Genomic DNA, 26,835 nt, shown 5'->3' on the forward strand with positions numbered 1-26,835 from the left:
CGCTTGCTGGAACGGCTGGATCGGGTCTGTGGCTGGCAGAGATGAACGGAGGGTTGGCACCTCTACATTCGCTGGCATCCGCAGCCTGCACTTAGGATCCTCTAAATTCTCATCATACAGCAAGCGTGGCCGGGTGTCGTGGGAAGCTGGGAAGCAAGTCCCACGGAGCATGAAGGAAAACAGGGAGAAGGATCCCAGACACACACACACACCCCATGGACCAAAGCTGCCATGTTTGACAGTAGAGCCAGCCAACACCCTTCCCAACAGAACCACCCTCCTGACGGGACGACCCCTCTGTCTCCATCTCAGCCTTATCTCATGGACTGGGCATCCAGCTATAGGCAAATCCATCGACATCCTTCCTATGGACGTTGCCTATCCCATGTGGACATGACATGGAGGAGGAGGACCAGAAGCTGAAGGGCTGGGAGAAGCAATTAGCTGAGCAGGGAGGCTGCCCTCTGTTCTCCAGCCAGCTGCTGGCTGGCTAAGTTAATTACGGTTTTATTATAAGAGAGGCGGGTTACTGGAAGTGCTGTGTCAGGACAGGGGTGGTGCCTGGCCTCTGCTTCCCATCAAGATCCCTGCAGCCTGGCAGGAAACCCATCCAACCTGCTGACAGAGGGGGAAACAGAGACACCCGGTGACACGTTCATGCATTGGCTGCTAGCTCCCCGTCCCGTCCCCAGCAGGGTGAGGTGGCAATGGGGATGACACATCAGTAGCTAAGGGTGTCCCCCATGGACACGCCATTTGATATGATTCCTGGGGAAATTTTCCATCCTGGGGCAGAAGCAGCAGGAGGAGGAGAGGGGATGGGGCAGGACGCTGAAAGAGGGGAGAGGGGAGGTGGGGAAGTGGCGGATGGGGGAAGAGGGAGAAGGGGTGCTGGAGAAGGAGAAGGGAAGGGTGGGGGAGTGTAGGAAGGAGAGAGGCATCTGAGTAGGGAGGGGAGGTAGCTGGGTAGTGGGGGGAAGAGGAGGGCAACAGGAGGCGCCGTCTGGAGCTGGCTCAGGTGCACGTGGGAGCGTGGGTCTGCCTTGGCAGCCAGTCCCTGTGCCGCTTCCCCCCCCGCAAGAAGTGCCCGATTCCTGATGCTTTCTTGATGGCAAATCGGAGCCGGGGGAAGAGAGGAGGGAAACGATTGTGCAAATCACTAATCACCTTTGGGCTCTAGGACTGGGCTCTCTCCCCCCATCTCAGCCCCTCTGATAGGCCTGGAATCAGCCCCACTGGAGCAGATGCGGGGGGGGGGGGTGTCCGTGGTCCCGGTTCTCCCCATTAGGAAGCCACTTATTGGTGATTTATAGCTTACACCACTGGGAGGCGGGTGCCCTGGCAACATCGTCATGGTAACAGAGCTTAACCAGGCACCAAGGGACCCGGCTGATGCGCAGAAGGGGAGGCAGGTGGATCTGCGGCTGAGCAAGGAGTCTGTTACAGAAACAAATATACCCAGTGGTGCCGAGGGCACGGCTCCACCCAGCCGCCTGCCCGCCCGGGAACTGCCAGGCTGTGCTACAGGGGCCAGGGCGTGTGTCCACCGTAAGTCCCACCCAGTGCCTACATTCACATCCCCCTGTGTCATCCACCCCTCTGTCTCCCCACCGCGCCTTGTACAAACACGGGCTTACCCGCTGCTGACCCCACACACCCGTCCACGCAGCCTCATTCCCACAATCTTGCCCCGTCCCCACTTTCACCCACCTCTCCAGCTCACATAATACATCCCCCATTCCCTCACACCCCTGCAGTCAGTCTCCGGCTGCATGTGCGCGCGCGCGCACACACACACACACACACACACACACACACAAACACACACACACACTGCACTGGCCTTCTCACCCATGCTGACCATGCCTTTTTTCCACGCTCAGAAGGAAAATCGATGACCTTTTGTCTCGTTCCCCGTGACATGGAACAATAATGTTTATTTGCCTTCCTCTGCTTTTTCCCTTTGTAGCGCCAAATGTGCAAAGAGCTGTTTCAGGTTTCTCTCCCGGCTCCCTTTCCCTGCATTCCAGCCCTGCCTCAGCCGACTGCTCTCTGTACCCAGGAAAAGAGCTGGTGGCCAGTTCTGCTCCCCCAAAGGGAAACTTTGCACAAAAGCCCCCCCTCTTGTGAACACTGGTTTGGCTCCACTGGTATTCGCAATATTGCATGTCCTAGTGTAGATGGGCCCTGGCAACAGTTGATGGTTTAAATGCAATAGACACATCCTCCGCTAGGGTAAATCAGTTTAGCAGAATGGAAGGGGATACAGCTCCCCCGCCTTTCACCAGCTGAGGATCTGGCCCCATGCTGTCGAACTCTGCCGAGAGCTAACCCCTTTTGCTGCTGGGGTGGAGCAAATTGCAGTTGCTTTTCAACACCATAACGGGTCTGTCTGCAGAGCAGTCTATAAAATCCACCTTGACAAGGCGGTGATTAGCACTGCTCCGACTCAGTGCCTTTGATCCACAGCTGGGGGTGGGGGAGAGGAGGCCGTGTGGAGAGGCGAGTAATTGACAATAATCAACAACAAAAGCAAACAAATCAAAATCAGCAGGGCCAGGCGAGAGGAGAGATCCCAGTTCACCGCAGCGCAGAGATGGGTCAAGAGAGGACCGTTCTTCCAAGCCCCAACTCCCAAGAGTGCAGATAAAATGGGGCCTGAAGCCAAGGTTTTCCGGGGGGGTGTGTAAAATGTTGAAGAAATGGACGGGGGAGGAGGACTAGTTCCCAGGAGCATGCTGGGGCACCGGAAGAATGGATTGCGGGGGGAACAGTGGACAGCATCGCTCCCTCTGCTCCAGTGGACAGACAGGACTCAGCTGGCATGGATCTGTCTGGGGGGGTGGGATGGAATCAGACCCTCAGCACTGTCCGCACCCTGGAGCCCCATAGAAGCTCCTTTTGTGGGCCTCAGAAGGGTTCCCGACCTCTCTCTGGGGCACTGTTGGCCGTGGATGGACTCCATGCAGAAGTCCCACTGGAAGTTAATGTGGTGGGAGAAGGGAGGGCCGGAAGAGCAGTGCCCATGGGCCAGGGAGCCCTGGAAGAGCTAAGCAGGGGCAGGGGCAGCTGGTTGGGGTGAAGACTCTGGGACAGGCAGTGGATGGAAAAGACACTAGGACACAGCGGCGAAACATCCCAGAGACGCTGCCCCCGCAGCAGGCCCCAACTAATGCACTGCTCAGTTTGTCACAGTCAAAATAAAGGGTGCCCCCACCCCAACGCACAGGCCCCATGTAGAGATTTTCAAACTTCTCCCATTCCCGTGGCCCTGTCACGTGCCCAGCAATGTATCCTATCCAGCGCCCACCCCCGTCCCCATGGCCTTGTCACGTGTGCCCAGCAACGCACCCTATCCAGCGCCCACCCCCATCCCCATGGCCCTGTCACATGTGCCCAGCATTGCACCATATCCAGTGCCCACCCCTATCCCCGTGGCCCTGTCACATGTGCCCAGCAATGCACCGTATTCAGCACCCATCCCCATCCCCGTGGCCCTGTCACATGTGCCTGGCAATGCACCCTATCCAGCACCGTCATCCCCATGGCCCTGTCATGTGTGCCCAGCAACACACCCTATCCAGCGCCCACCCCTGTCCCCATGGCCTTGTCTCGTGTGCCCAGCAACGCACCGTATCCAGCGCCCATCCCCGTCCCTGTGGCCCTGTCACACGTGCCTGGCAACGCACCATATCCAGCGCCCACGCCCATCCCCGTGGCCCTGTCATGTGTGCCCGGCAACGCACCATATCCAGCGCCCACTCCTGTCCCCGTGGCCCTATCACGCCCGGCAATGCACCATATCCAGCGCCCACCCCCGTCCCCGTGGCCCTATCACGCTCGGCAATGCACCGTATCCAGCGCCCACCCCCATCCTCATGGCCCTGTCACGCTGGGCAATGCACCGTATCTAGCGCCCACCGCCGTCCCCGTGGCCCTGTCACCTGTGCCTGGCAACGCACCGTATCCAGCGCCCACCCCCGTCCCCGTGGCCATGTCACGTGTGCCCAGCAACACACCGTATCCAGCGCCCACCCCGTCCCCGTGGCCCTGTCACGTGTGCCCGGCAACGTACCATATCCAGCACCCACCCCGTCCCCGTGGCCCTGTCACGCCCGGCAACGCACAGTATCCAGCGCCCACTCCTGTTCCCGTGGCCCTGTCACATGGTCTGTGCCCAGGATCATGCCCTATCCGGTGCTCACTCCTGTCCCGTCACATCAGAAACCCAGCGGCGTTTTATGGCATGCAGCGAAATGACTCCCTGAGGGTAAAACCCGCTGGAGGATAAGAGATGGGCCAGTCTGGTGTTCAGCCAGCCCATTGGGGCTGGAGCAAGAGGATGGGCCAGTTTTTTGGGACACTAGCCTAGCCCTTGGGAGATACCTACCTGCTCTCTGTATGACTTTGGGTGAGTCACTTAGTGTCTCTGGGCCCACACTCCCCATCTATACACTGAGGACAATTGCACTGCTTTGCCCGACGGGGGCATGATGAACATCAACCTGGTAATGCCTGCAAGAGGCTCAAATACCACGGTGATGGGCACCATATAGGTAGCTAAATGGGACAGCAGGGGGCTTACGCATGCAGAATCCAGAGCTGCTACCGACGGGGCCCAGAACGGCTCCTCTTGCTGGAGTCTGGACAAATTCCCACAGCGGAAACATCTAATCAATAACCTGTTAGCTGCTTTCCCTGCCTCTGCTGCTCACACACTTCCGGGCCAGACATTCACGAGCGGGGGCTAGCCAGGTGCTGAGCTCTTTGGAAAATCCAGGATGAGATTTTCAACGGAGCCTCAGGGAATGAGGCACCCAAATCTCAGTGCAGTTTACCCCCAGGGTGCGGGGAGGGGAGCCTAACTTCCTTGGGTCCTTTGAAAATCCCAAAGCTGGGCCTAACTGGGAGCAGAGCTTGTCTGAAAACCTGGCAAGCTGAGTACCCAGGAAACATGGCCTTTAGCATTCCCAACAGCAGTTCTGCAGCCAGACCCTGTGGGTTCAAATCAGTCATTTGAACCCTCTGTGAAATGGGCTGCATTCTGTACTGTCTGCCCCAGAGGTGGCAGCATCTCAATGGGAATTACTTATATAGACACTTAGGGATGAAGGATGCTAATGAAATGCAGGTTACCTCCCATCAGCTGCTCCTGCTATTCCCTGGTTTGCTGCTTTCCCTTTTCTTTACCACAGCCTAGAAGGGCTCAGCATCCCTGATCCCCCAGCACCTGCCTTTCAGTGGGTGGGTGGGAGGGGGAGAGGAGCTGGCCCCAGGATCCTGAAAGTGCAGGATGCATTAGAGCAGAGCAGAGTTGCCTGATTGATTCTCCAGCTCAGACGTGGGCCGGGCGTGCCAGGAGAAAATGAAGTCCTTGAATATTTGATGCCAGAGGCTCTCGGAGCCAGTCTGATTGGGAAATTACAGCTGTTTCCAAATGGTTCCAGGGGCCTTGACACACCAGGGTTTCCAGCTCCTCTCTGGTAAGAGGATCTTCGCTCAGGCTAGCCCCTGCCTAGAAACACCCCCGGTGTTTATGAATGAGATGAGCTGCAGCTCTTAACCCTGTCACCACCTCATTCAAGAACTCCCGGCCGGGAAATTAAGGAGGGCCCAGTGTAGGGTGTTCGCCTTGGAGACCTGAGTTCAGATCCCTGCTCTGGCCCAGCTCATGTGACCTCAGACAAGTCACTTAGCCACGCCATGCCTCAGTTTCCCATCTGTTCAATGGGGATCATTTCCCTGCCCCAACTCCCAGGTGAGGAGCTTTGGTGCTACAGTAATGGGAGCTAGGTGTGTCCCTTGGGGCAGCACAGAGTTAGTGCACTCATGTATTGCACACACACACACCCCCGCCCCGCTGAGCCAGCTTTAATCTCACTGACTTGTGTATTGGAGCAGTGAAGCTGAGGCAGTGTGGGCTAGCCAGGGAAGTAATCAGGAAGGGATCTGGGTGGGCTCGCACAGCCTGTGCTGCTGTGGTTTCGCTGGTCTGGCACCAGAGCTAACTACATTAATGCCAGCTTGGGTATGTCTACACATGGTGCAGTCCCACCCTGGCACGGCAGTGCAGATGCATCCTTTGAGTGAGGTAGCCCTGGCTGAATTTAAGACCAATGTGGGTGCTGATTTTGGGCCTAGCATCTTATTGTTGGGGAGCCTAACCAGAGACACCTGGGTCTGATTAGACGTAACACACTCCTCATGGCATCCACTGGAATTTCAATTCTTCTGAACATAGGGATGGCCACACTGGATCAGAACCACGGCCTGTCTAGTCCCTAGAGTGGCAAGTGCCCACTGCTATAGTGGAAGGAGCAAGAAACTTCCTGATCCCTAGTATTTAGAGATTGGCTTATGCCCTGAAGCATGAGGTTTCATACGTCTTCCAATTTTTACGTTAGCTCTAACCAGGATAAACTCTGAAAATGAGGCCCCTCTGGGATGTCTTAGGCTGGGATGAACCTCTCCCCCACAACCAGAGGCCACAGTGGATTGTTTGCCTGCAGTTCCTTTCCCTGGTTTTGCTTTGCTTCTTGGTCTGGGGTTCCAGAAAGCTCAGATCCCTCTACCCACAGCAGCTCTTGCTTCTGGCTGGCAGTGCAGCCGATAGAGATGAAGCCAGATCAAAACCACCCAGATAGGGACTCCCTGATGCCCTGGTGAAGTTTAGATCCGGTGAGCTTGACCGCACAGATCCATCCCCCAGGGAAAGAGACGGCGACTCCCCACCGGCGCCAGGACCAGAAGGGGCAGTGCCAGCCCTTTCCCAAGGAAGCCTATGCTCCTTCAAGCTCTTTGAGGTTTGGGCTGCTCCGCTTCAGAGAAACATCCCGTCTCCTGGGTGAGCATATGAACTCTGAACCTTCTGTGAGCTGTCTGCTGCCGCGAGCCACAACCACACACTTCCCAGGGCTAGGGAGAAACGTCCGTTTGGAGGGACGGGGACTTGTCCATGGCGGGGGTTTACTGCTTCCCCTAGAAGTGGCTTCGGTCCAAACTCCTACCCAGTTATCCAAAGCTAGTGCCTGGAGAGGCCGTGTGCTCTAAGGGCCAGAGCACCGGGCTGGGAATCAGGAGAACCAGGTTCCATTCCTAGCTATGCCCCTGCTGCTATGTGACCTGGAGTGAGATACGCAATGTCCTGTGCCTCTTTCTCCTCCCACCTGTTGTCAGCTGAGTCCTGTAAGCCCTTGGGGGCAGGGCCTGTCTCCCACGGTGTGCACAATGCCTGGCACGACAAAAGCCCCGATCTCATTTGGGGGGTGAGGTCTAGGTGTTACCGTAACACAAAACACTCCCCTCCCCCGCAAGAGCTAAGCCTTTAGCTTGATCAAGATTTCCGGTTAGGAGCTGGGATCAACCCACCCCCCAAACCCAAATCTTCAGACTCTGGGACCCCCCGTGGGATCAGTCCCTCTCCACATCAGATGGACAGTGTCAGTTTCACTCAGCTTCTTAAAATCTGGGTTAATGAATTAAATAAATAACCCGCCAAAATGTGACATTCAAATAAAAACATGCTGGAAATGAGCAAAATGCAAAATATGCCACCAGGTCTGTTCAAAGGGGGAGACAGGGGCTGTGCCAGGAGGTGCTGATCTGCCCGCTGGGCCCCCTCCCTTTGGGGATCCGAACACAATTCACAGCTGGCCCATCTCCTGCTGCTGATTCCCACCCAGCCCTCACAGCTTCTCCTCCATCCTCCACTTGTGTGCCAGGCGGGGAAGCCATCCATCCAGTTGTCACATCCGTCCTCTGCATAACTCCTACACCTGTTTGTCTGTCTCAGCAGGCCTGGGTCACGAAATGGGGACCCAGCTGGAGGTCTCAGCTTCTCCAGAGCTTCATTGCTCCACTGACTTGAGTAAAGCTTTGTCCACGTGGATCCAATGGATGATCCTGGTGCAGGAAACTCCACATAGTTTCAAAGCCTTCAACAGCAAAAATCCCACCCTCCTCCCCCATATGAAACAAACGACTCTGCTCTGGAGTCACCAGTGGAGAAGGTGCAGAGAATATGATTCTAATGAGACTCCTTGATACCGATGGGGTCAGAAAGGCAAAGGGAATTCACAGTGGGTGCAGAGCAGGGGCAAATCAGAGCAGTTGGGGGAGGGGAAATAAAATCTCCATTTACTTAAGAGCACAGATGGTGCCATGAGGAGGGAAGAAAAAGCAGCATTGAGAGGCACTCTCCAGGCCTTTGAGTGAGTGAGGGAATGTTTCAGCCAACCCCTCCCTGCCTGACAACTTGCGGCTCAAATAAACTAGGACCCAAATCCCAGACAGCTGCCATGACTTTACATGAAACTTTCATTCTAAAAGTCCCCGGAATAACCCCAGGCCCCAGCTACAAATCCAGACCCCAAATTCAGGAAAAGTAATTCTTCTGCTCTACTCTGCGCCGATTAGGCCTCAGCTGGAGTATTGTGTCCAGTTCCGGGTGCCACATTTCAGGAAAGATGTGGAGAAATTGGAGAAAGTCCAGAGAAGAGCAACAAAAATGATTAAAGGTCTAGAAAACATGAGCTATGGGGGAAGACTGAAAAAAATGGGGTTTGTTTAGTCTGGAGAAGAGAAGACTGAGAGGGGACATGATAACAGTTTTCAAGCAGGAGGGAGAAAAATTGTTCTTCTTAACCTCTGAGTATAGGACAAGAAGTGTTAACGGGCGTTAAAGCCAACCGGAGCTGCAGGTGCTTATGGCCTGGTGCCAAGATCTTGGGCCATGGAAATGCTCCCAGGACATTCTCAGCCAGGGCGTGGCCGAGATCTGAGGAACTGATGCGTATCAGAGTTTACAGTCTGTCCACACACTCTCCCCAGCCCGGCCTGGGCTTACATTGCAGTTTAGGTTGGACATTAGGAAAAACTTCCTGTCAGAGTAAACACTGGAATAAATGGCCTAGGGAGGTGGTGGAATCTCCATCACTGGGGATTTTTAAGAGCAAGTTGGACAAACATCTGTCACAGATGGTCTAGATAATACTTCGTCCTGCCTTGCGTTCAGGGGACTGGACTCTCGAGGTCCCTTCCAGTTCTATGATTCTAATCCCTGTCATCCTCCTCTAGCATCACAGGATCTCACAGCCCTTTACAAATAATACTCGCTTAATCTACATAGCTGTGCCACAAGGCTGGACTGTATTAGCTTCATTTTACAGGTGGGGAAACTGAGGCAGAAACTTAGCCCCAGAAGCCCTGGTTGGTTCCCAGTCTCCTGTTCTAACCACTGGACCTTACAGCCCTTACCAAGCTGAAAATAGAACCCAGGAGTCCTAATTTCAGGCCCCCTGCTCCAATCACTAGACCTCACTCTCCCCCTAAAGCTGGGAATAGAACCCAGGTTCCTAGCCTGCTGTCCAGCCCACTAGACAATGCTCCCTCCTACAATGGGTGCTGTCTGCAAGGGTGGGTTTCTGCAGCCTACGTGCTAGTTTTTCTTGCTGAAAGAGAAACCACTTTAGACATGCTAAGGAGTTTTCCAAAGAACCAAGCTTGCTTTGCCAAGGCATCCTACAGCCAGGAATCCAGCCCACAGCAACGTTCTCAACCCTTGAAAACAGGGGCTTCTAGCCCATCGGCTACTCAGCGGGCTGACGCTTCTCTGCCAGCCGGAACAGGGGGCTCCCACATTAACAGGCATTGAAGCCAACAGGAGCTGCAGGTGCTTATGGCCTGGCGCCAAGATCCTGGGCCATGGAAATGCTCCCAGCCAGGGTGTGGCCGGGATCTGATGAATCGATGGGTGTCAGAGTTTACAGTCTGTCCACACACTCCCCCCAGCCCAGCTTGGCTTCCCCACACCCACTCACAACCGTTCTCTGCAGCAACTCCTGCTCCGAGAGGCTGGGACTAAAATCACCATCAACTCCTGCCATCGTGCTCTGGCCCCGCTCCCTGCAGCGAACATCCGCAGCCAACTCCCTATAGCGAGTACTCCTGCCCCACTGCACGTGGTGCCCCCTGGTAGACGGTGTCAAGACTGGGGTAGCTTGGAGCACCCCCAGCACCTAATTAACTTGTCCTGCTTCCGACATTGCCTCATACTAGCCGAGGCTGAGAGCGGAGAATCTGGGAGCTCCCCCTGTCACAACCATCTCCCCAGCTCCACGCCACACAGGGCCTCCGGCTGGGAGAGACTGGAAATGGAGTAGCTGGGGGCTCCCCATGCAGCCAGCTCTCCTGCCGGGAATCTGTGTTCAGGCCTCAGAGATGCATCTCAAATGCCTCCCCAGGATCCAGCTTTTTTCCCCACACCAGCCACTGACCCAGATTAGCCACCTCCTGGTTCCTTTGATAGCTCCGAGGGGAGAATCAAAGGCTGACAATGGAGGGAGGGCGGCCAGAGGAAGCCCGGGGACACCCCTTTATGCTGCAGGCCTGGCGGGAGCCACCCAAACGGCAAGCAGGCGGCTGGGACCTGTTGAGCACCTGGCATCTGGCCCCCAGATGGTCAGTCACCAGTGCTGAGGCAGGGGCTGCCCAGGAGGAGACGGGAACCCGACAGAATTTCACCGGGGAGCTGGGCACTGCTCACCAAGGCCTGCCAGCTCCCGACGGTGAACCACGGCAGAAGGGGCCAGAACGGGCACTGATCCTCCATGGCCTCAGGAAAACCTGTCGCTCGTCCTGCCCAGCGCTGAGACCTGAGCAGCTGAGGCAGGGAAGGGGAGATGCAAGTTAGAACAAACACACCGGCACCAGCCACTCCGGCCAGTTACCTGGAGCCCACCGAGCCGTGGCGAACCCGCTGTGTCCCCTTCCAGGTGATTATGCCTGGAGCCAGCGGTTCCGAGGGGATGCCGCCGCTGGAGTCCTGGGGGAAAGTACAATTCCCAGGCCTATTTGGGGCCGCTCGGTGCCAGGCCAAGTCCCTCTGTTGCCTGATCTCGCTGCTTCTCCCCCCTCCCTCCACCTGTTGTCTTTCTAAACATGAAGCTCTTTGCAGCAGGCACCCATGTCTCCCTATGGGATCGCCGAGCCCCCGACTCAGCATGGCCCTGATCCTGAGCCTGCTTCTCTGGACCCTGCTTCCATATGCAAACAATAAGTCAGCATTGCTACACCACAGAGGCCCTGACTAGAGAGAGGCAGGGCACGCTCGGATTTCTGAGCCACTGCAAAAATATCCAGGCAAGGTGGGGGGGGGGCGGCGTCTGCACCCTCACATGCGTCAACCCCCACCCACCCGTGATCACGCCGACCGGTGGCAACACGTCAGACAGGCCCTCCCGCTCGTTCTCCCCAACCTGCAAATGCCATGGGCCATGGTCAGAGAGGAAGACCCCGCTACGCTCCCCACCTCCCCCGGCACGCAGCCCCCTGGCTCCCCGGCCTCGTGGAGCCCCAAGCTGTCACCTTGGCGAGCAGGACCAACGAGGGCAAACGGGGGGGTTGTATTCAGGTGGAGAGGGAAGCCAGCCCCAATAGGCCAGCTCCCGAGAAGAGGCCGGGGCAGCATCAGCAGCAGATGAGCCCTGAATCCAACCTTTGCTGGATGGAGGGGGGGAACAGGGTGGTTGGCTTTGTGGAGAGGGGAGATGCTATGGTGCAGAAGGCTATATAATTACCTAGACAGACAGATGGCTGGATGCACCCGGTCTCCCCATAGCCTCCACCACATGCCCAGGGCAAGGGGAAAAGCGGTACTTACTCCATTTTCCCAGCCTCTGCAATCCCCTGGCTGCCTCACCCTCTGGCTCGCAGCCCTGCGCGGATCCAGGCGAAGCTCTGGAGGGGAAGGCAAACGCCAGCCCTAGGCGAGACCCCCCTTGCTGTCTCTCTGCTCACGGGCAGCAGGCTCTGGGAGAGGTGGCAAGCGGCTGGTGGCCGTGCAGCATCCCCAGCTGTGTTATTGTCCAGAGTGCGGCTGGCTGGCGGTGGATGGCTGAGCTGGGGATGTGAAGGGATTTTTTTTTTTCCTCCCCTTCCCCTTCTCCAGCATCCTAACAGCACCTTCTGCTGGGCATCGCCTGCCACTGCCGCTGCTCGGAGAGTCTCCAGGAGCATAAGGTTCAGTGGAGACCTTGAGCAGCGCCTGGACATGTTCAATAAGGAAGCTGCATCCCTTCCAAGTGCCTGACAAGCTGGTGAGCACCAGCCCAGACCTAGCATCCTGCAACCAGCCAGGGCAGGGTCTGGGATGGACTCCCTGAGTTAGTAGGACTTATTCCCCTCCCTCCCCCCATCCCATTTCCTTAACAGACACATCTCCAAATTCCTAAGCAAGCTTCTCTTGACAGCCTGCAGGTCCGGCCCTGACTAAGCATGGTGCAGAAACAGGCTGCTCAATCATACACGCTCCAGGGAGAGGGGAGGGAAGGCAGGACTGGGGCATGATAAGCCTATTGGGTTTATTTTGATTTCTTTATGGTGACCGCAGCCACCGTTCCAAGCTCGCCTGGGAAATGTGGTGGTGATGCTCTGAAATGAAAGTCGTGAGCTCCTTGCATCCCCAGCGTGCTTCACCATCCCTATCCAGACAGTGCTAGAAATGCAGCCACCTCTGGGGTGGAGAAACAGGAGCTGAGAAGAAACCCAGCACGCTGCACTGTATCCGTACAAAGTCAGAAATGCAGCCACCTCTGGGGTGGAGAAACAGGAGCTGAGAAGAAACGCAGCACGCTGCACTGTATCCGTACAAAGTCAGAAATGCAGCCACCTCTGAGGTGGAGAAACAGGAGCTGAGAAGAAACTCAGCGCGCTGCACCATATCCGTACAAAGTCAGAAATGCAGCCACCTCTGAGGTGGCAGGGAGGGAGCTAAAACCATGCACAATGGGGGGGGACATGAGGGGAAATTTGAGTTAAGGAAATAGGGGAAAGCTCAGTTCTCACCCAAATCACCTTAAGAACGTTCAATTCCTCACTGCTGAGCTGTCGACCGGGGCTCTGAAGAGCTGGGCTGCATTTCTGACCTCGCTAGGTTCCCTGCATGGCCTTAAGGAAGGTTCTTGCCTTTGCTGGGCCTCAGCTTCTCTATATGGAAACCAGGGATAATAATCAGGGCCTAACACAATGTGGCCCTGAGCTCAGTTTGGGTCTCTAGGCGCAGCTATTATACCAATAATCATCCCAAAAAACATTCCACGGGAGGGAGGAGTTGACCCTGTTGGGATGTGAACCCAATGAACCACGGGCAATTGAAAAGAAATACATAGACCATAATGCCACCTGCAATGAGTAAGGGAAGCAGTGTGACCTAGTGGCCAGAACACTGGGCTGGGACTCAAGAAATGGAGGTTTATTCCCTGTTCTGCTATTGAAGACCTCAAGGGCTGAAATGTGAAGTGGACTTTGGAATTTCTTCAACTGTACAAAAAGGGCCTGATATTTACATCCCACACAAGGGGCAAAAATTGCAGGGAAAGTCTCCAGACTCAGCTGGATGAAGAACTGCAGCAAAAAGGTTATTGGGGTAAGTGGACAGCTGGGAGGGAGTGGAGGAAAGGATTGATCAGCGACATTTGGGAGTTAGCAAACATAGGGATAAAGGGCGAATTGTTAGTAGTCAAGCTGAATTAGTGTTTGCCAAGGAAATGAATATAAATCAGAGGAGGTTTTTTAAGTGATAGAAATAAAAAAAGAATAAGGAAGGCTGAGGTTGGGCCCTATGCAGTGTGGATGGGAAGGAGATTAAAGATAATCTAGGTATGGCCTCAAAACTCAACTGAATTCTTTGCATGGTTTTCACAAAGGATGATAACATGGAACACAGGCATGAAGGCAGGACAGCTGATGGAAAGGAGTGTCCAAAAACGGAAATTTCCTCCTGAGGTGGAAGAAAAACTTAAAGCATTTAATGAACTCCAATCAGGGCAGGGCAGATTACTGCCTTCCCAGAATACGGAAAGAACTGGTGCACAAGATTGCTTGGCCGGTAGTAAGGATTCTTAATAAATCTACCTATTTGGAGGTAGTACCACATGGTAGGATCACTGGAGAATCGCTAATGTCAGATCTATATTTAAGAAAGGGGAAAACAAATGAATCCAGGCCATTACAAACCTGTGAGTCTGACCTCAGTAGTATCCAAGGCTTTGGGACAAATTGTAAAGGAAAAAAGGATTAACGATATGGAGGTAAACAGGAAAGGAAATGGAATACATGCACTTGGTACTGCCGAATTTCATACCATTATCTCTCCAGTCTTCAAGGTCATCCAGATCTTCCTGCATAATATTCCGATCCTCCCCTGTATTGACAATGCCTCCCAGCTCTGTATTGGCAATACATTTCAATATAGGAGATGGAAAGGGAGTAGATCGAATATACGTGGCCTTCAGTAAAGCATTTGACTTGATACCACATGGGAAATTATTAGTCAAAGTGGAGAAGAGAGGGATTAATACAAGAATTGTAAAGTGCATAAGAAACTGGCTAAAGGGCAGAAGGTGACAAGTTGCTCTGAAAGGTGAATTGTCAGACTAGAGGAGTTCCTGCAGGGTCGGTCTGGGGACCAATCCTATTCAATATTTTTATTAATGACATATGCACAAAAAGTAGGAGTGTGCTACTGAAACAGGGCCGGCTCCAGGCACCGGCGCAGGAAGCAGGTGCTTGGGGTGGCCAATGGACAGGGGCCGCATGTCTGGGTCTTCGGTGGCAATTCAGCGGCGGGATACTCAGTCTGGATGCCGAATTGCCACCGAAAAATGAAGCGGTGCAGCTTTTTTTTCCCCCCTCTTCACCGCTTGGGGCAGCAAAAAAGTTGGAGCCGGCCCTTATTGAAATGTATTGCCAATACAGAGCTGGGAGGCATTGTCAATACAGGGGAGGATCGGAATATTATGCAGGAAGATCTGGATGGCCTCGAAGACTGGAGAGATAATGGTATGAAATTCAGCAGTACCAAGTGCAAGATCTACTAGACTTAGGGTCTAATAATAAGAATTTCTGCTATAAGCTGGGGCTCATCAGCAGGAAGCAACAGAGGAGGAGAGAGACCTGGGTGGGTGAGTCGATCACAGGACAATTATGAGCCAGCAATGAGATGTGGCTGTGAAAAAGGCAGATGCGATCCTAGGATGTATCAGGCAAGGCATTTTCAGTAGAGATGGAGCAGTATTAATGCCATTGAACAAGGCCCAGGTAAGACCTCATTTGAAATACTGTGCATCCTTCTGGTCATCCATGTTCAAGAAAGATGAATTCACACTGGAACAGATACAGAGACGAGCTACTGGCATGATCAGGGGGGTCCTGTATTATGAGAGGAGACTGAAAGAGCTAGGCAGGTTTAGCGTAGTAAATTGAAGGCTGAAAGGGGATGTGATCGTGCTATAAATACACGAGAGAGGTGAATACCAGGGACGGTGAAAAACTATTGCACCCACAGGACATGGTGGCACAAGAACAAATGGGTACAAATAGTCCACTAACAAATTCAGGTTTTCTAACCATTGGAGAAGGGAGGTTCTGGAACAACCTCCCAATGAGAGTTGTGGGGGCAAAGAACTTAATCAGTTCTGAGAGAGAACTGGATACACTGCTGAGTGTGACTGTATGATGGATTTGCTTGAGATGGTGGGGGATAGGGCTCAGCAGCCCTGGGGGAGCCCTTCTGGTTTATGACTTGGGTTCCTAAAGCTCATGCTTCAGGGCTTTAGTTGGCCACTTGCATGGGGGTCAGGAAGGGATTCCCCCCACACCATGTATGGTGGGGGGTGGGGGGGTTGGTCTCCTTCCTCTGAAGCATCAGGAACGGCCACAGCTGGAGGTGGAACACTTGATGGGGAGGACCAGGGCTCTGAGGTGGCACCAGGCATTCTCACTCTCCTGTGCGACGCTGGCTGGGTCTTGCTCACATTCTCAGGATCTAAATGATCCGCCATATGTGGGGTCGGGAAAGAATTTTCACCCAGGCCAGATTGGCAGCGACCTGGTTTTTTTTTTTTTTCCACCTTCTTCCATGGAGCGTGGTGGCTGGTCACTTGCTGGGATTACCTGGATACATCTCCCTTAACCAATTCCCTGCCATCGCAGGGACCTCGGACATTGGTGCCCGTCGCTCTGCCTATGTCTCTGGTGGGCCGTAATACTTTGGTCTAACTCCCATGGTTGGATTTAGTGCGTTGGCAGGTGGCTGGGTGGATGCTGATGGCCTGTGATACATAAGAGATTCTGCTAGATGAACTGGTGCTCCCTTAAATTCTAGGACAAGCTGGGCGAGGGGCATTTCCAAATGGCTTCTGGCTTTTTACAAATGGCTCCTGGCTCTCTTTTGGGTTGCTTTGGGGGTTTTTTTTGCCTGCCTGCCGGGCATGTCATTCAAATAAACTGGCCACTTTGAAAGGCCATTCCTTGTTTCCACTTTTGGACACCATTTGGCGGGCAAGAGGGGTAAGAGGGGAGATTCATGTTCGGGGCCCATAAACAACGTTTCTGCTGTTTTTTTATTTTAAAAAGCCAGGAAAGAAAATAGTTACCTGATCTCTCTTGTCCTTCCTCAGTGGGTTCCTCCTTTGGGCCGGGAGCCAGCTGGCTCTCGAAGAGGGTCTGCATCCTCCATGCTCTCTTCCTCAGCCAGTTCTTTGTCACTGGCCACTGCTGGATTCATTCCTCTGGTTCTCACCAGGCATCCGCTGTCACCCATGCGGGGTGGGGGTCTCCAGCAAATGCAACTGCAAGCTCTGCACAGGAGCAGCAAGGCTGAAGGGTGCAGCCTTTGGTTTTCTGGGCGACCTCACTTGCTTTCTGGGAGGACTGCCCCAGTTCCTTCCCTTGCACCAGGCATTGCTGCTCATTCCAGTCGTACCCTGGTTGCTGCATCTCCTCTGCAGTGTTTGATTTTATGTCTCTATTCCTGTTTGCACTGCCCCTTCCTCCCCCAGGCCGAGGAGAGCCAGGATGTCTTTCCTGGGCCAGGCAGCTGTAGCTTTGCGTGGACCCATGGGCTAGCAGGGAGAAAGGCCTTTCAAAAACATGCAGGCAATTTTAACTTCTGCTCCCTGTGACCCAAGCAGTCACCGTCGGAGGGACGGAGCATTGTGGCACTGCTCCCGGAAGGTTGTTTTTACCACGACAGGTAACACCGTGTCCACCAGGGCCTTCTACCAGTAGGACTGCACCGAGAGAGGGAAGTTCAGCCATAAACAGAGAGTTAGGGCCCAAAACTGGCCCCGGCTGGCGGGCGCACCCAAGAGGTGCTGAAATAAGGCAAGTTTCCCCAGGAAAACGTTGGGAGTTTTAGTAATTAGCAGAGAGCACAAGAAGCCTGATCAAAACTGCAGCAAATTCTCGGAATGATTGATGGGCACCTGCTAGGCCTGTTTCTGCTCCAACCATCTGGAGTACCTGGCTCCCTCCTTTCCGTTTTCCTCCCTGCAAAGACACGTGGTGAAGGGAGGCACCACCGGGATCCTAGTGCCCCCACAGGAGGGGTGGGTCGCTAATGCTCCGGGTGGTCCCAGCTGGGCCTCATTTGACCTCCCCAGGGCAGCAGTCGCTGCTTCTGCTCCTCCTGGAGGGCCGATGGCCACGAAGAGGCAATGGCACAGAGCAAGTCGGGTGCCGACGGCTCTCAGGTGATTACTAGCCAGCATTGAACCTCAGCCTGCTGCCTGGAGGTAGAGACTCTTCCAAGTTTTTCTGCTGGACGCTCCCCTGTGCCAACCGGGTGTTTACCCCTCCCCTGCCAAGTGCCCTGGGGCAAGGCAAGGCCTTTATTTCCTTTCCCACTCCTGTGTATTTATCCTGCCAGCCCTCTGGGGCAGGCGCTGTCCTCACGAGGGTCCTGCAGAGCACCAAGCCCACTGAGGCCCTAACCTCAGCGGGGGCAACCAGCCGCTCTGGTGACAGAAGAATTATTATTATTAACAAGGCGACTGGACGTCCACGCTCTCCCCCACGAAGCCCAGCTGGACAGCCACTGAGACTGCACCTACGACAATGCTTGGCTACAAATCAGAGCCCCGCCTGGGCGTGCAGCGCTAAGGTCCATCCCCACCTCAGAGAGCTCTCCCGTCCCCCATTAGCCACCCAGCTCCCCAGGGCTGCTTGAGAGCACGTTCCTTTCCCCCCCTAGCAGGTGACAGTGGTTCTTTGGGAACTGAAACCGTTTCCGTTTTAAGGACTGGAGGGTGCGTTTGCATGGGGCACCCCTGGCCTCTACTGGAGGGAATCAGAACTGTTCAGCTGCTTGCAAAGACCTGAGTTCTATCTCTACCAGCACCAAGGTGGCCCAGCAACCTGCAATTTGGGTTGGCTGTGGGTGCGTTTATAGCATCTGAACAAACAGCGACGGCTAAGTGCGTAATAAACAGTAGCGTCTCTGCCAGCGGGGAGCTGAGGCAAGGTGTTCTACTGAGCACTTCGATCTAGTGTATGATCTTGCTGGCTGGATACTGCGTGAACCCAGGGGAACCAGCGGCCATGGGAGGAGAAAGAAATTTTGGGTGCCAGGAAAGTCTGGGCTTTCCCCAACCCTCCCTCGACACAACGGTTTCCTTTAAGAAACGGACTCAGGAAACCAAGATGGTGAATCTAAAACCACCACTAGGTTGGGAAATCCACATGGTGAAAGCATCAAACCTTAAGTCCAGAGCAGGAGCCTGAATTACTTCACTTTTAGAGGCCTAAGAACACTGGATGACTTTGAAGCCAATCAGAAGAGATAGGATCAGATCTCCAGAATACAAACCCCTTCCCAAACACTGGCAGGAAAATCCTTCATCCACTTCTCCTGTCTCTATAATGGGCTGACCCAAAAACCTGGATCTGCGTGTGAGTTTAGAAGCGGGATCCAAATTTCACAGCTGACCCTTATCTCTAGAATGGGCTGGACTGGACCAAATCCTCACCAATGGGTGGGGTTGGAAGCTGGAGCCAAATTTCACAGCTGGCCCTTATCTCTATAATGAGCTGAACCAAGTTGTCAGATCTGCAGGTGCATTTGAACAGGGAACCTAAATTCACAGCAGTCTGTTATTTCTCTAACGGAAATAAAATTCTGGGTCCAAACTTCTTGGGGAGGATTTGAAATTTGGATCTCAGGTTTGTTCTGCGGGCCAAACATGTAAAATTCTTCCCCTATAAGAGCCAGGAGAGCATCTGAGTAAAACCGGGCTCTTTGTACACCTCCCACCTGCTCTCTGAGGTCCCCAGTTCTCAGCTGCGCACTTTATCACGGCTCCTCCCCATCGCTTGCAGCGTGTGTGCAGCTCTGGCAGAGCGAGCTGGATCCTGTCCTGTCTCATGCTTGCAGCCAAGTTCTGACTGCAGAAGCCTCGGTGCTGTGGAGGTGAGGCTGGCAGGCTGACTGTCTGCTTCCAGCTGACACGTGCAGCCGTCACCCACTGACTAGATGTTTTGGGAGCTCCATGGGTGTGGCTGGGGTTCATGGCAATCTTGTCTCCCTAGTTTTGATGCTTATGGTCTTATTCCCCATTTTTATCCCAGCCCCTAAATTTGGTTTGGAGTGGGGGTTTTATATATAAAGTAAAACTGAGCCAAACCCGCCAAGTCTCACCGGGGTTTGGCAGGAAAATGCAAAGAATTGTGAGCTGTGGTACTAAAGTGAAAGGTGCTATGGAAAGTCTTAAGAGGTTTATTCTACTTGTTCTAGCCTCTCAGATGGGCGTAAGTACCAGGCCCTAGATCCTGAGACGTATTTAGGCACCTAACTCCCACTGATTTCAATGGGAGTTAGGTGCCTAAATACCTTAGAGGCACTGGGCTCATGATCTTAATGTTTACAGATGTGGAAACTGAGGCACAGAGAAGGGAAATGACTTGGCAAAGCTCACAGGGCAGGTAAGCAGCAGAGGTCGGACAAGAACTCAAGCATCTTGTGCCCCACATTAGGGCCCTAACCAGTAGGCAATGCAGCCTCCCATAGTCACATGCTTTTCTATCATTATTTATTTGTATTACTGTAGCAGCCAGAGAACTCAGGGCCTTCTTGCGCTAGGTGCTGTACAGACATGTGGGAAGAGACAGACCCTCCCTCCATGTGCTCAGAGAGGTTGTTTTCCACCAAACCCCATAAACTGGGCCAGGCTCACTTTGAAAGATAACCAGGGTTTGTCTTGAAACTCAGCCTGGCCTCTTTCTGTCTCAGGGGCTGTCAGCTAGAAAATGAGATTAAAGCATCCTCCCTGTCTTGCAGTGAGTGCTGGGGGGCTGCTCTGGGGCTCAGAGTTCAGTTCCTGGCAGCCCCGACTCTCCTTGGGATTGTCTTGGTCCCACTGTGTGAAATGGGGATAAGAATCCTGCGTGTGTTTCGACTGCGAGTGCTTCGGGGTGGGGAGTGTTCCTCGCTGTTTGTGTGGGCAGGAACCAGTGTAATGGGACCTTGACTTTTCCGCCATTCCAAGGCCAGATGGGACCCCTGTGATCAGCCAGCTCCTGAATAACGTCTGCAGAACCTCTTGGCTGGGGCCTCTGCGCTGCTCGATAACACAGCCACTCCTTGCAAAGGCCCAGAGTCCCTGCCCCCTTTGTGTGTCTAAATCGCCCCTGAGGTTCCTTCCTTTGGGCTCTTCCCGCAGGGGCCGGGAGAAGGGATTGCACAAGCCTGCAAACTGAAGAGGAACCAAGTCGAGCAGGGCAGGCGAAGAGCCGAGCGGCAACCTGGCTATGTGGGATAGTGGCATCACAAGACCCTCCCATGCCCTCCAGCCTTACTTAACCCTCTCCCCCAGAGCCTCAGTCATCAGCACTCACCATCCTCCCCCAGCGTGAAGGAGCAGAGACAGCATGGGGAACACCAGCCTGCTGCTCCTTGTGCTCATCCCGGCAGGTAAAGGAAAACAGACTATGCTGCCCCTCTGGGGAAGTAGGGGCTCAGTGGGGAGGACCCATGAGGCGAGGGTGTCTGAGCTCAGAAGCTCCTGGGCTGAGCAAGTAGGTGCTGAGATGGGTGGCTAAGTATAGGAGGAGGAAGCATGGTCTAGTGGTTAGGGTGTCAACCTGGCTTCAATTCCTAGCACTGTCTTAGATGCGCTGGGTGACCTCAGGCAAGTTGCTTCAGTTCTATGCCTCAGTTTCCCCAGTTTAAAAGGAGGGATGAGAGCCCTCCTTCCAAGGAAGTGTGAAGAGAAATGCTTTAAATGTCAAGCAGCATTCTGACAATTGCCATTGACTGCAGTGGGGCCAGGATTTCCCCCCATGCTCATGAGCGTAAGTGCCTAGAGAGATGGCTGAGCTCATGTCCTCCACCTGGGTCTGGGAGCCAGGAATGGCTGAGCTTTAATCCCAGTGTCTTCCCCCTGACCGTGGGTGTATGTAGGGTCTGTGCCACAGGCTGGGGGAGAGATGTCATCTCCCCACCAGTGGGTACAGCCCCTATGGAAGTGAATGGAGCCACGCCCACGTGTGCAAGAGTCAGATTTGACCCCTAAGGGGTGACTCATCTGAGTCAGGGTTGCTCAATCCAGCCCTGGTGTGTCCCCCCAATGCTCTGACACAGCCATTCCCACAGCCCTGTGGTTCCCAGGATAATCCTTGCCTAGCCCCACCCCGAGATCATCCATTTTGGAGGGTGGATTCTTTCCTTCCCCATAAACAGCTGTTTGGTTTGGGACAGGTGCCCTGGGGAGCTGGATTATCGGGGGGAAGGAGGTCAAGCCCCATTCCCGGCCCTACATTGCTTCCATCCAGCTGGATGGTCGGCACGTCTGTGGGGGATTCCTGGTCTGGCGCAAGTGGGTGATGACGGCAGCTCACTGTGTGATTCCCAGGTAAGTCACGGCGCTTCGGGGGGGCTCCATTTGGCCCTGATGGCTGCATTCCCCTAGGATGTAAAATAAACCCTGCTCCCCTGACAGTCACTGCAAGGGGTGGAGGAGAGCCTGCCCCACTGCTCAGCTCAGGGACCTTCCCAGGAGCCCTTAGCCCAGCCCAACAAAACCGAAGCACCTCTTTGAAATCTCTACCCTTGCTGGGGACAGAGGTTCAAATCCCAGCAGGGGCAGCTCAGCCCCTGCCCCTTTCGGGTGGGCATGCACCCCATTTTGTGCTCCCGTCCCCTTATTTTCTCCAGCCTGCTCCTGGCTACAGCCCTGCACCAGGCAGGCCAGTCCTGTATTGATTTCAATCCCTCTCACCGTGCGTTTCAGACATTCCCCCGCTGTGCGCATCGTGCTGGGGGCTCACTCCCTGAAACACCAGGAGGCCTCTCAGCAGATCTTCAGCATCCGGGAATCCATCATGCACCCGCACTTCAACGCCCGGACAGTCCACAATGACATCCGCATGCTGGAAGTGAGTTGCCCTTGTCACATCTGCAGTGTGGGGCATGGGTCACTTGCTGGAGGATTCTCTGCAGCTTGAAGTCTTCAAACCGCGATTTGAGGATGTCAGTAACTCAGACATAGGTTAGGGGCTTGTTACAGGAGTGGGTGGGTGAGATTCTGTGGCCTGCGTTGTGCAGGAGATTAGACTAGATGATCATAATGGTCTCTTCTGACCTTAAAGTCTATGAGTTTCCTTAGATCCCTGGGGGGAAAGAGAGAAGCTCACAACCCTCACGAAAACCTCCAGCTGCTCCAAAATTCTCAGAGTTTAGAGAGAATTTTCTTTTGGGGGTCAAACCTTACTCAAGGGGATGGGAATCAAACTCCCATCGTCTTCTCCTTACTCTTCCATCCCCCACCCCCACTGGAAAATCAGGCTCAAATTTCCCCCCCTGATATGACCACCATACTAAAGCCAGCAGAGGTCACAGCAGGGCTGAAATGGACCCACTGCAGCAAACGCCGCCCAGAGGGGTAAATGACTAATCTGCTGATGTCTCGTTCACATCAAGGGTGCAGTCTACAGAGTTGGGAGGCAGGTATTTGTATGGGGCGCAGATCAGAGCCGCTCAAAGCTGGTGGGTTCAAAGGAACTTGAGTGGTTTGCATTGGCCTTAGGGGAGGCTGGTGGGGAGGAGGTGAAATACAGGGACAAAAATGGAGTAGGTTTCACCGTCATGGTGCAATCCCCGCTGTCCCCCTTCCAGGGTCTATTGCGACAGAAATGCCCGGGCTCCCCGGGACGCAGGAAAGGGCATTTCTGATGGCAGCAATGGGACAGCCCGACATAGTTCTCCAGCAGCAGGACAGAAGCAGCCCCAGTACCAGCCCGTCTCCTGGGTGAAGGTGGCACAGGATGTGGGTCAGAATAGGAATGGAAAAATCAGTCGCCGCCAACCAGTGCAGTGGAATTAGGATATCTTCAGAAAGGAATTACTAAATCAGCCACTAGGGGGTACTGCAGCTCTGGAAAAAATATATTCCGCCCTGCTGCCAGTCTGGGGACTTTAGGGGAGTTGCAATGGCTTTGCAGCCAGGCTGGGTTTGGCCCCGGTGTGTGCAGGGACCAGAGGCTCTGAAGGATGCATGGCTGCACCATCGCTGGCTTGACCCGAACCCTGCAGCGATCAGATTCGATGTGTTCTCCTTGCGTGACATCTAGGCAGCAACCTAAGCAAACGGGAGCTGCTGGGTAAACTGCAAGGGCTGTTGCTTTCAACCGCATGTGATGCTGAGACAGGCTCCTGTGCATTCGAAGAGGCAAAACCAGAGCTGCAGTGGTGGGGTGTGGATAAACCAAGAAATGGGGCTGTGTTTGTATCACCGTCCCCCAGCAGCGATTGAAGCCAGGGCTTGCTGAAAGCCGACGCCTGTCCTGCCTGTTCCACTAGCTAGGGGACAGTAATAGGCTCATAACCCTCTTTACATAGAATATCAGGGTTGGAAGGGACCTCAGGAGGTATCTAGTCCAAGCCCCTGCTCAAAGCAGGACCAATCCCCAACTAAATCATCCCAGTCAGGGCTTTGACAAGCCGGGCCTTAAAAACCTCTAAGGAAGAAGATTCCAGATTCAGCCACTAGCAACCAAGACAGGTGCCCCTCCGAGTATTAACACGGGTCACATTTGCTCTCGTCTCCCCAGCTGAACACGTCGGCCATCTTTAACCAGTTTGTGAAGCGGATCAGGCTCCCCAAACCCAACACCGACCTCCCTCCTGGGGTCGTCTGCAGAGTGCTGGGCTGGGGCGACACCTCCAATTTTGGCACCATCCCCACCGAGCTCAGGGAGACCCAGACGACCATTGTGGACAGGAAGATCTGCAAGGCGCTGTGGGTGGGTCACGTCAACAAGGACATGCTGTGCGCCGCCAGCCTTAACAGCACCCTCCAGGGAGTCTGCTCGGTAAGTGCTTTCTCCACCTCCAGGCACCCCTGCTGAGCCCACGGTGTCAGACCCAGCCATCCAAGGTTTTCACTAGTTGATTAGGGTTTTTTGCACAGAATCATAGAATATCCAGGTTGGAAGGGACCTCAGGAGGCATCTAATCCAATCCCCTGCTCAAAGCAGGACCAAAAGGGGGGAGGGATAGCTCAGTGGTTTGCACATTGGCCTGCTAAACCCAGGGTTGTGAGTTCAATCCTGGAAGGGGCCACTTAGGGATCTGGGGCAAGACCCAGCCATGGCACTGTTCTGGAGGGAAGCCTGAAGCTGCTTCTGGTACCAGCCCATAGTTGCTGTGATCTTCCCCACAGTAGTGCCTTTTCTGTGCCAGCCATGACACCTACAGTACCAGTACCATGCCCCCTCCAATTCCAACATTGAAGTTCTCCTCCTGGTTCCAGCCAGAACTCCAAGTTTCCATCCAGTCACCCAAGTGGTTTTTAGACTTCAGTATTGTGGAATAGTGCCCTGCGGCCTTTCACATCCACCACACCCATCCCTGGTAAAGCTACTGCCACAGAAGCGTTCCCCACACCAGGGGCTTGCTATTTGGAGTGCAGGCAGCAGCACTGTCTCTCTCAAGGCCAGGCCAGGAGTCAGGGGAATAGGGAGCCAGAAAGAACCCCAGGGTCCATCCTGTGTCCAGGAGCCTCATTCAATAAAGAATTCCCTTTATAGTCACTGGAATCCAGTCCTGAGCCTTCTCTTCTGCCTAAGGTGATACAGGGCCAGCTCCAGGCTTAGTTTTGATTTCCTGAGACTTCCCTCTTCCTCCAGACTTAGCCAGGCCTGTCCTGTGCTAACAGGTTTCCTCTTGCATTGTAGGGGGATTCCGGGGGCCCCCTCATCTGTGGGGGCAGGGTACACGGCATAGTCTCCTTCTCCGGGCAGAGGTGCGGGAATCGCAGGTACCCAGACATCTACACTCGCATTTCCAAGTACATCTCCTGGGTCCACGACGTTCTGAAGCGCTTTTAATCCTGGAGCCCAGAGCTCTGGGGGCTCCTTGTGTGACAGGGATTCTGAAGAAGGGGATGTTGGGACTATGAAAAAGAGGGAAGGATTGTTCTCTATTGGGCAGTTAATGTGACTTTTATTATAAAGTCTGTAGGGTCTGGTGTTTAGGATGGGGGTGGGAGGGGATGTGCATCAGGACTCATGAGTTCTATTCCCAGCTCTGTGGGGGGCATGTGGTGTAGTGGCACCTAAAAGTTGGGGCTTCTGTGTTTTATTCCCACTTGGCCACTGAGTGAACTTTGGCTGAGTCCCTGCCTCACGCTGTGCCTCAGTTTCCCCATATGTAACATGGGTAGAAAGGTACCTGCCTCACAGGGCTGTTGGGGGAGACTTCATGGGTTAGTATCTGTGAAGTGCTTGGAGATGCTCAGGGGAAAGGGGCAGAGAGGTCATGCCCATCATCTTGCCTGAGGTATTTCAGGACAAGCCTAGCTCTGCAGTAGCATTGTACCCCTCTGGGCCCATGTTTCCGTGTCCTACGCAGCCTCACAAAATGGGTGTACAGAAGGACACGTGGCCTTTCCCAGGCGCCTGGAGGATCATCACCCCAGCCTTATATGGTGCTTGATGTAATACAACAGTCCACGGGGGCAGGATTGAATCTGCAACCTTTGGAACGAAGCACAGAGGCCTCTATGGACGGTGCTAGAAGAGCCACTGCTGTGTCTTCTTCACAAACCTCTGTGTAGCCCAGCCACTAGCGGTGACACCGACCTGCATTGTTGGCCTGAGTTACACCTATACCCCTTTCATAGGGCTGGCCCAGGCAGCCACCACAAGGCAGCGTGGGCCCCACTCTCCCCCTGATCAGTATCAGCCTCTGGGCCTGCAATGCTGGAGCGTTCCACTTACAAACCTCCGCTCCGATGACACCTGAAAACCTGGCAGATGCTCCATTGACACCTGCCCAGTGGTCTAGTATCCTGCAGCCATCACCCTGCAGGGACATAAACGCGTCACTGGGAGAAGCTGGAATGGCCATCGCTGCTCACTCTGCTTTGTTTCTGCTCCTCAATAAAGGGTTCCTCCCCAAACTTGGTCCCTGTTTGTTTGCCTCTGCTGCCTTTGGAGATTTCCAGCCTAAGAAGGCAGCGTAGTGGAGCCACTGAGATGTAGGCAGAGGGGATGTAGACTGGGGCTAGCTCTGCATGGACATACAAGGAGCCTGCCCAGGCCTCTCCCCAGCCACATGTGCAAGAGGCAGCCACATGCTTGGTCTTTGCAGCCCTGCCACACGTGGAACTGGTAGGAATTGAGGAGAAGGGTTTCATTGCACCAGGATAGCTGGGACACCCAGGCTGGGGAAAGCCTTGGAGCAGATCCTCAGGTGCGCTGACTCTCCAGCTGCACTCTGTGGTAGCAGGTGAGTGCACCTGAGCAGGGCTGGAGGTCAGTGGGTAAAGGGGGCAGGTCTCACTTGTATGCCTGCAGCGCAATAAGAGATCTGCTGCTCTCTGGTCCGCCAGCACGGGGCGTGTTTGGCTGCATTACTTACAGCCTGATGCAAAGCCCACAGAGCTCAGCGGAGAGTCCCAGGGTCCATCTACTCTGCAAAGAAAGAGAGAGCCTCACGGCATCAGGGACTAGCACAGGCATCCCACCCCCAGATTTCTCCCCTGGCTGCAGGGAGCTCTG

At 54.3% G+C, this 26,835-nt stretch overlaps 2 protein-coding genes across 7 annotated transcripts in view; one reads left to right on the forward strand and one right to left on the reverse strand.

Annotated features, from left to right (window-relative positions):
- PALM (paralemmin) overlaps positions 1-11,905 on the reverse strand; it is a 63,500-nt gene extending 51,595 nt beyond the window's left edge. For 4 of the 5 annotated variants that reach the window (XM_030540161.1, XM_030540158.1, XM_030540160.1 and 1 more), the window contains exon 1: positions 11,577-11,646. In XM_030540161.1, coding sequence (XP_030396021.1) covers positions 11,577-11,629 — 53 coding nt within the window. In that variant the 5' untranslated portion in view covers positions 11,630-11,646. The other variant, XM_030540159.1, reaches the window with a different exon arrangement.
- An 8,586-nt stretch (positions 11,906-20,491) lies between these two features.
- On the forward strand, positions 20,492-26,198 carry PRSS57 (serine protease 57). Of its 2 annotated transcripts, XM_030540729.1 has the most exons (6): positions 20,492-20,746; positions 21,533-21,686; positions 22,065-22,209; positions 23,884-24,144; positions 25,009-25,091; positions 25,685-26,198. In XM_030540729.1, the coding sequence occupies exons 1-6, from the start codon at positions 20,704-20,706 to the stop codon at positions 25,887-25,889; spliced, it is 891 nt and encodes a 296-aa protein (XP_030396589.1). In that variant the 5' UTR covers positions 20,492-20,703; the 3' UTR covers positions 25,890-26,198. The 2 variants fall into 2 exon arrangements, with proteins under 2 accessions (XP_030396589.1, XP_030396590.1); XM_030540730.1 differs by having other exon boundaries at positions 25,009-25,777.
- The last annotated feature ends 637 nt before the right edge of the window (positions 26,199-26,835 follow it).

Source organism: Gopherus evgoodei, chromosome 22 (assembly GCF_007399415.2).
Source record: "Gopherus evgoodei ecotype Sinaloan lineage chromosome 22, rGopEvg1_v1.p, whole genome shotgun sequence".
Classification (NCBI taxonomy): Eukaryota; Metazoa; Chordata; order Testudines; family Testudinidae; genus Gopherus; species Gopherus evgoodei.

Coding starts and splice junctions, on each gene's coding strand:
- PRSS57 (XM_030540729.1), top strand. CDS start 20,704: ATGGGGAACACCAGCCTGCTGCTCCTTGTGCTCATCCCGGCAG. Junction 21,687..22,064: donor GCTCACTGTGTGATTCCCAG/GTAAGTCACGGC, acceptor CGTGCGTTTCAG/ACATTCCCCCGCTGTGCGCA. Junction 22,210..23,883: donor ATGACATCCGCATGCTGGAA/GTGAGTTGCCCT, acceptor TCGTCTCCCCAG/CTGAACACGTCGGCCATCTT.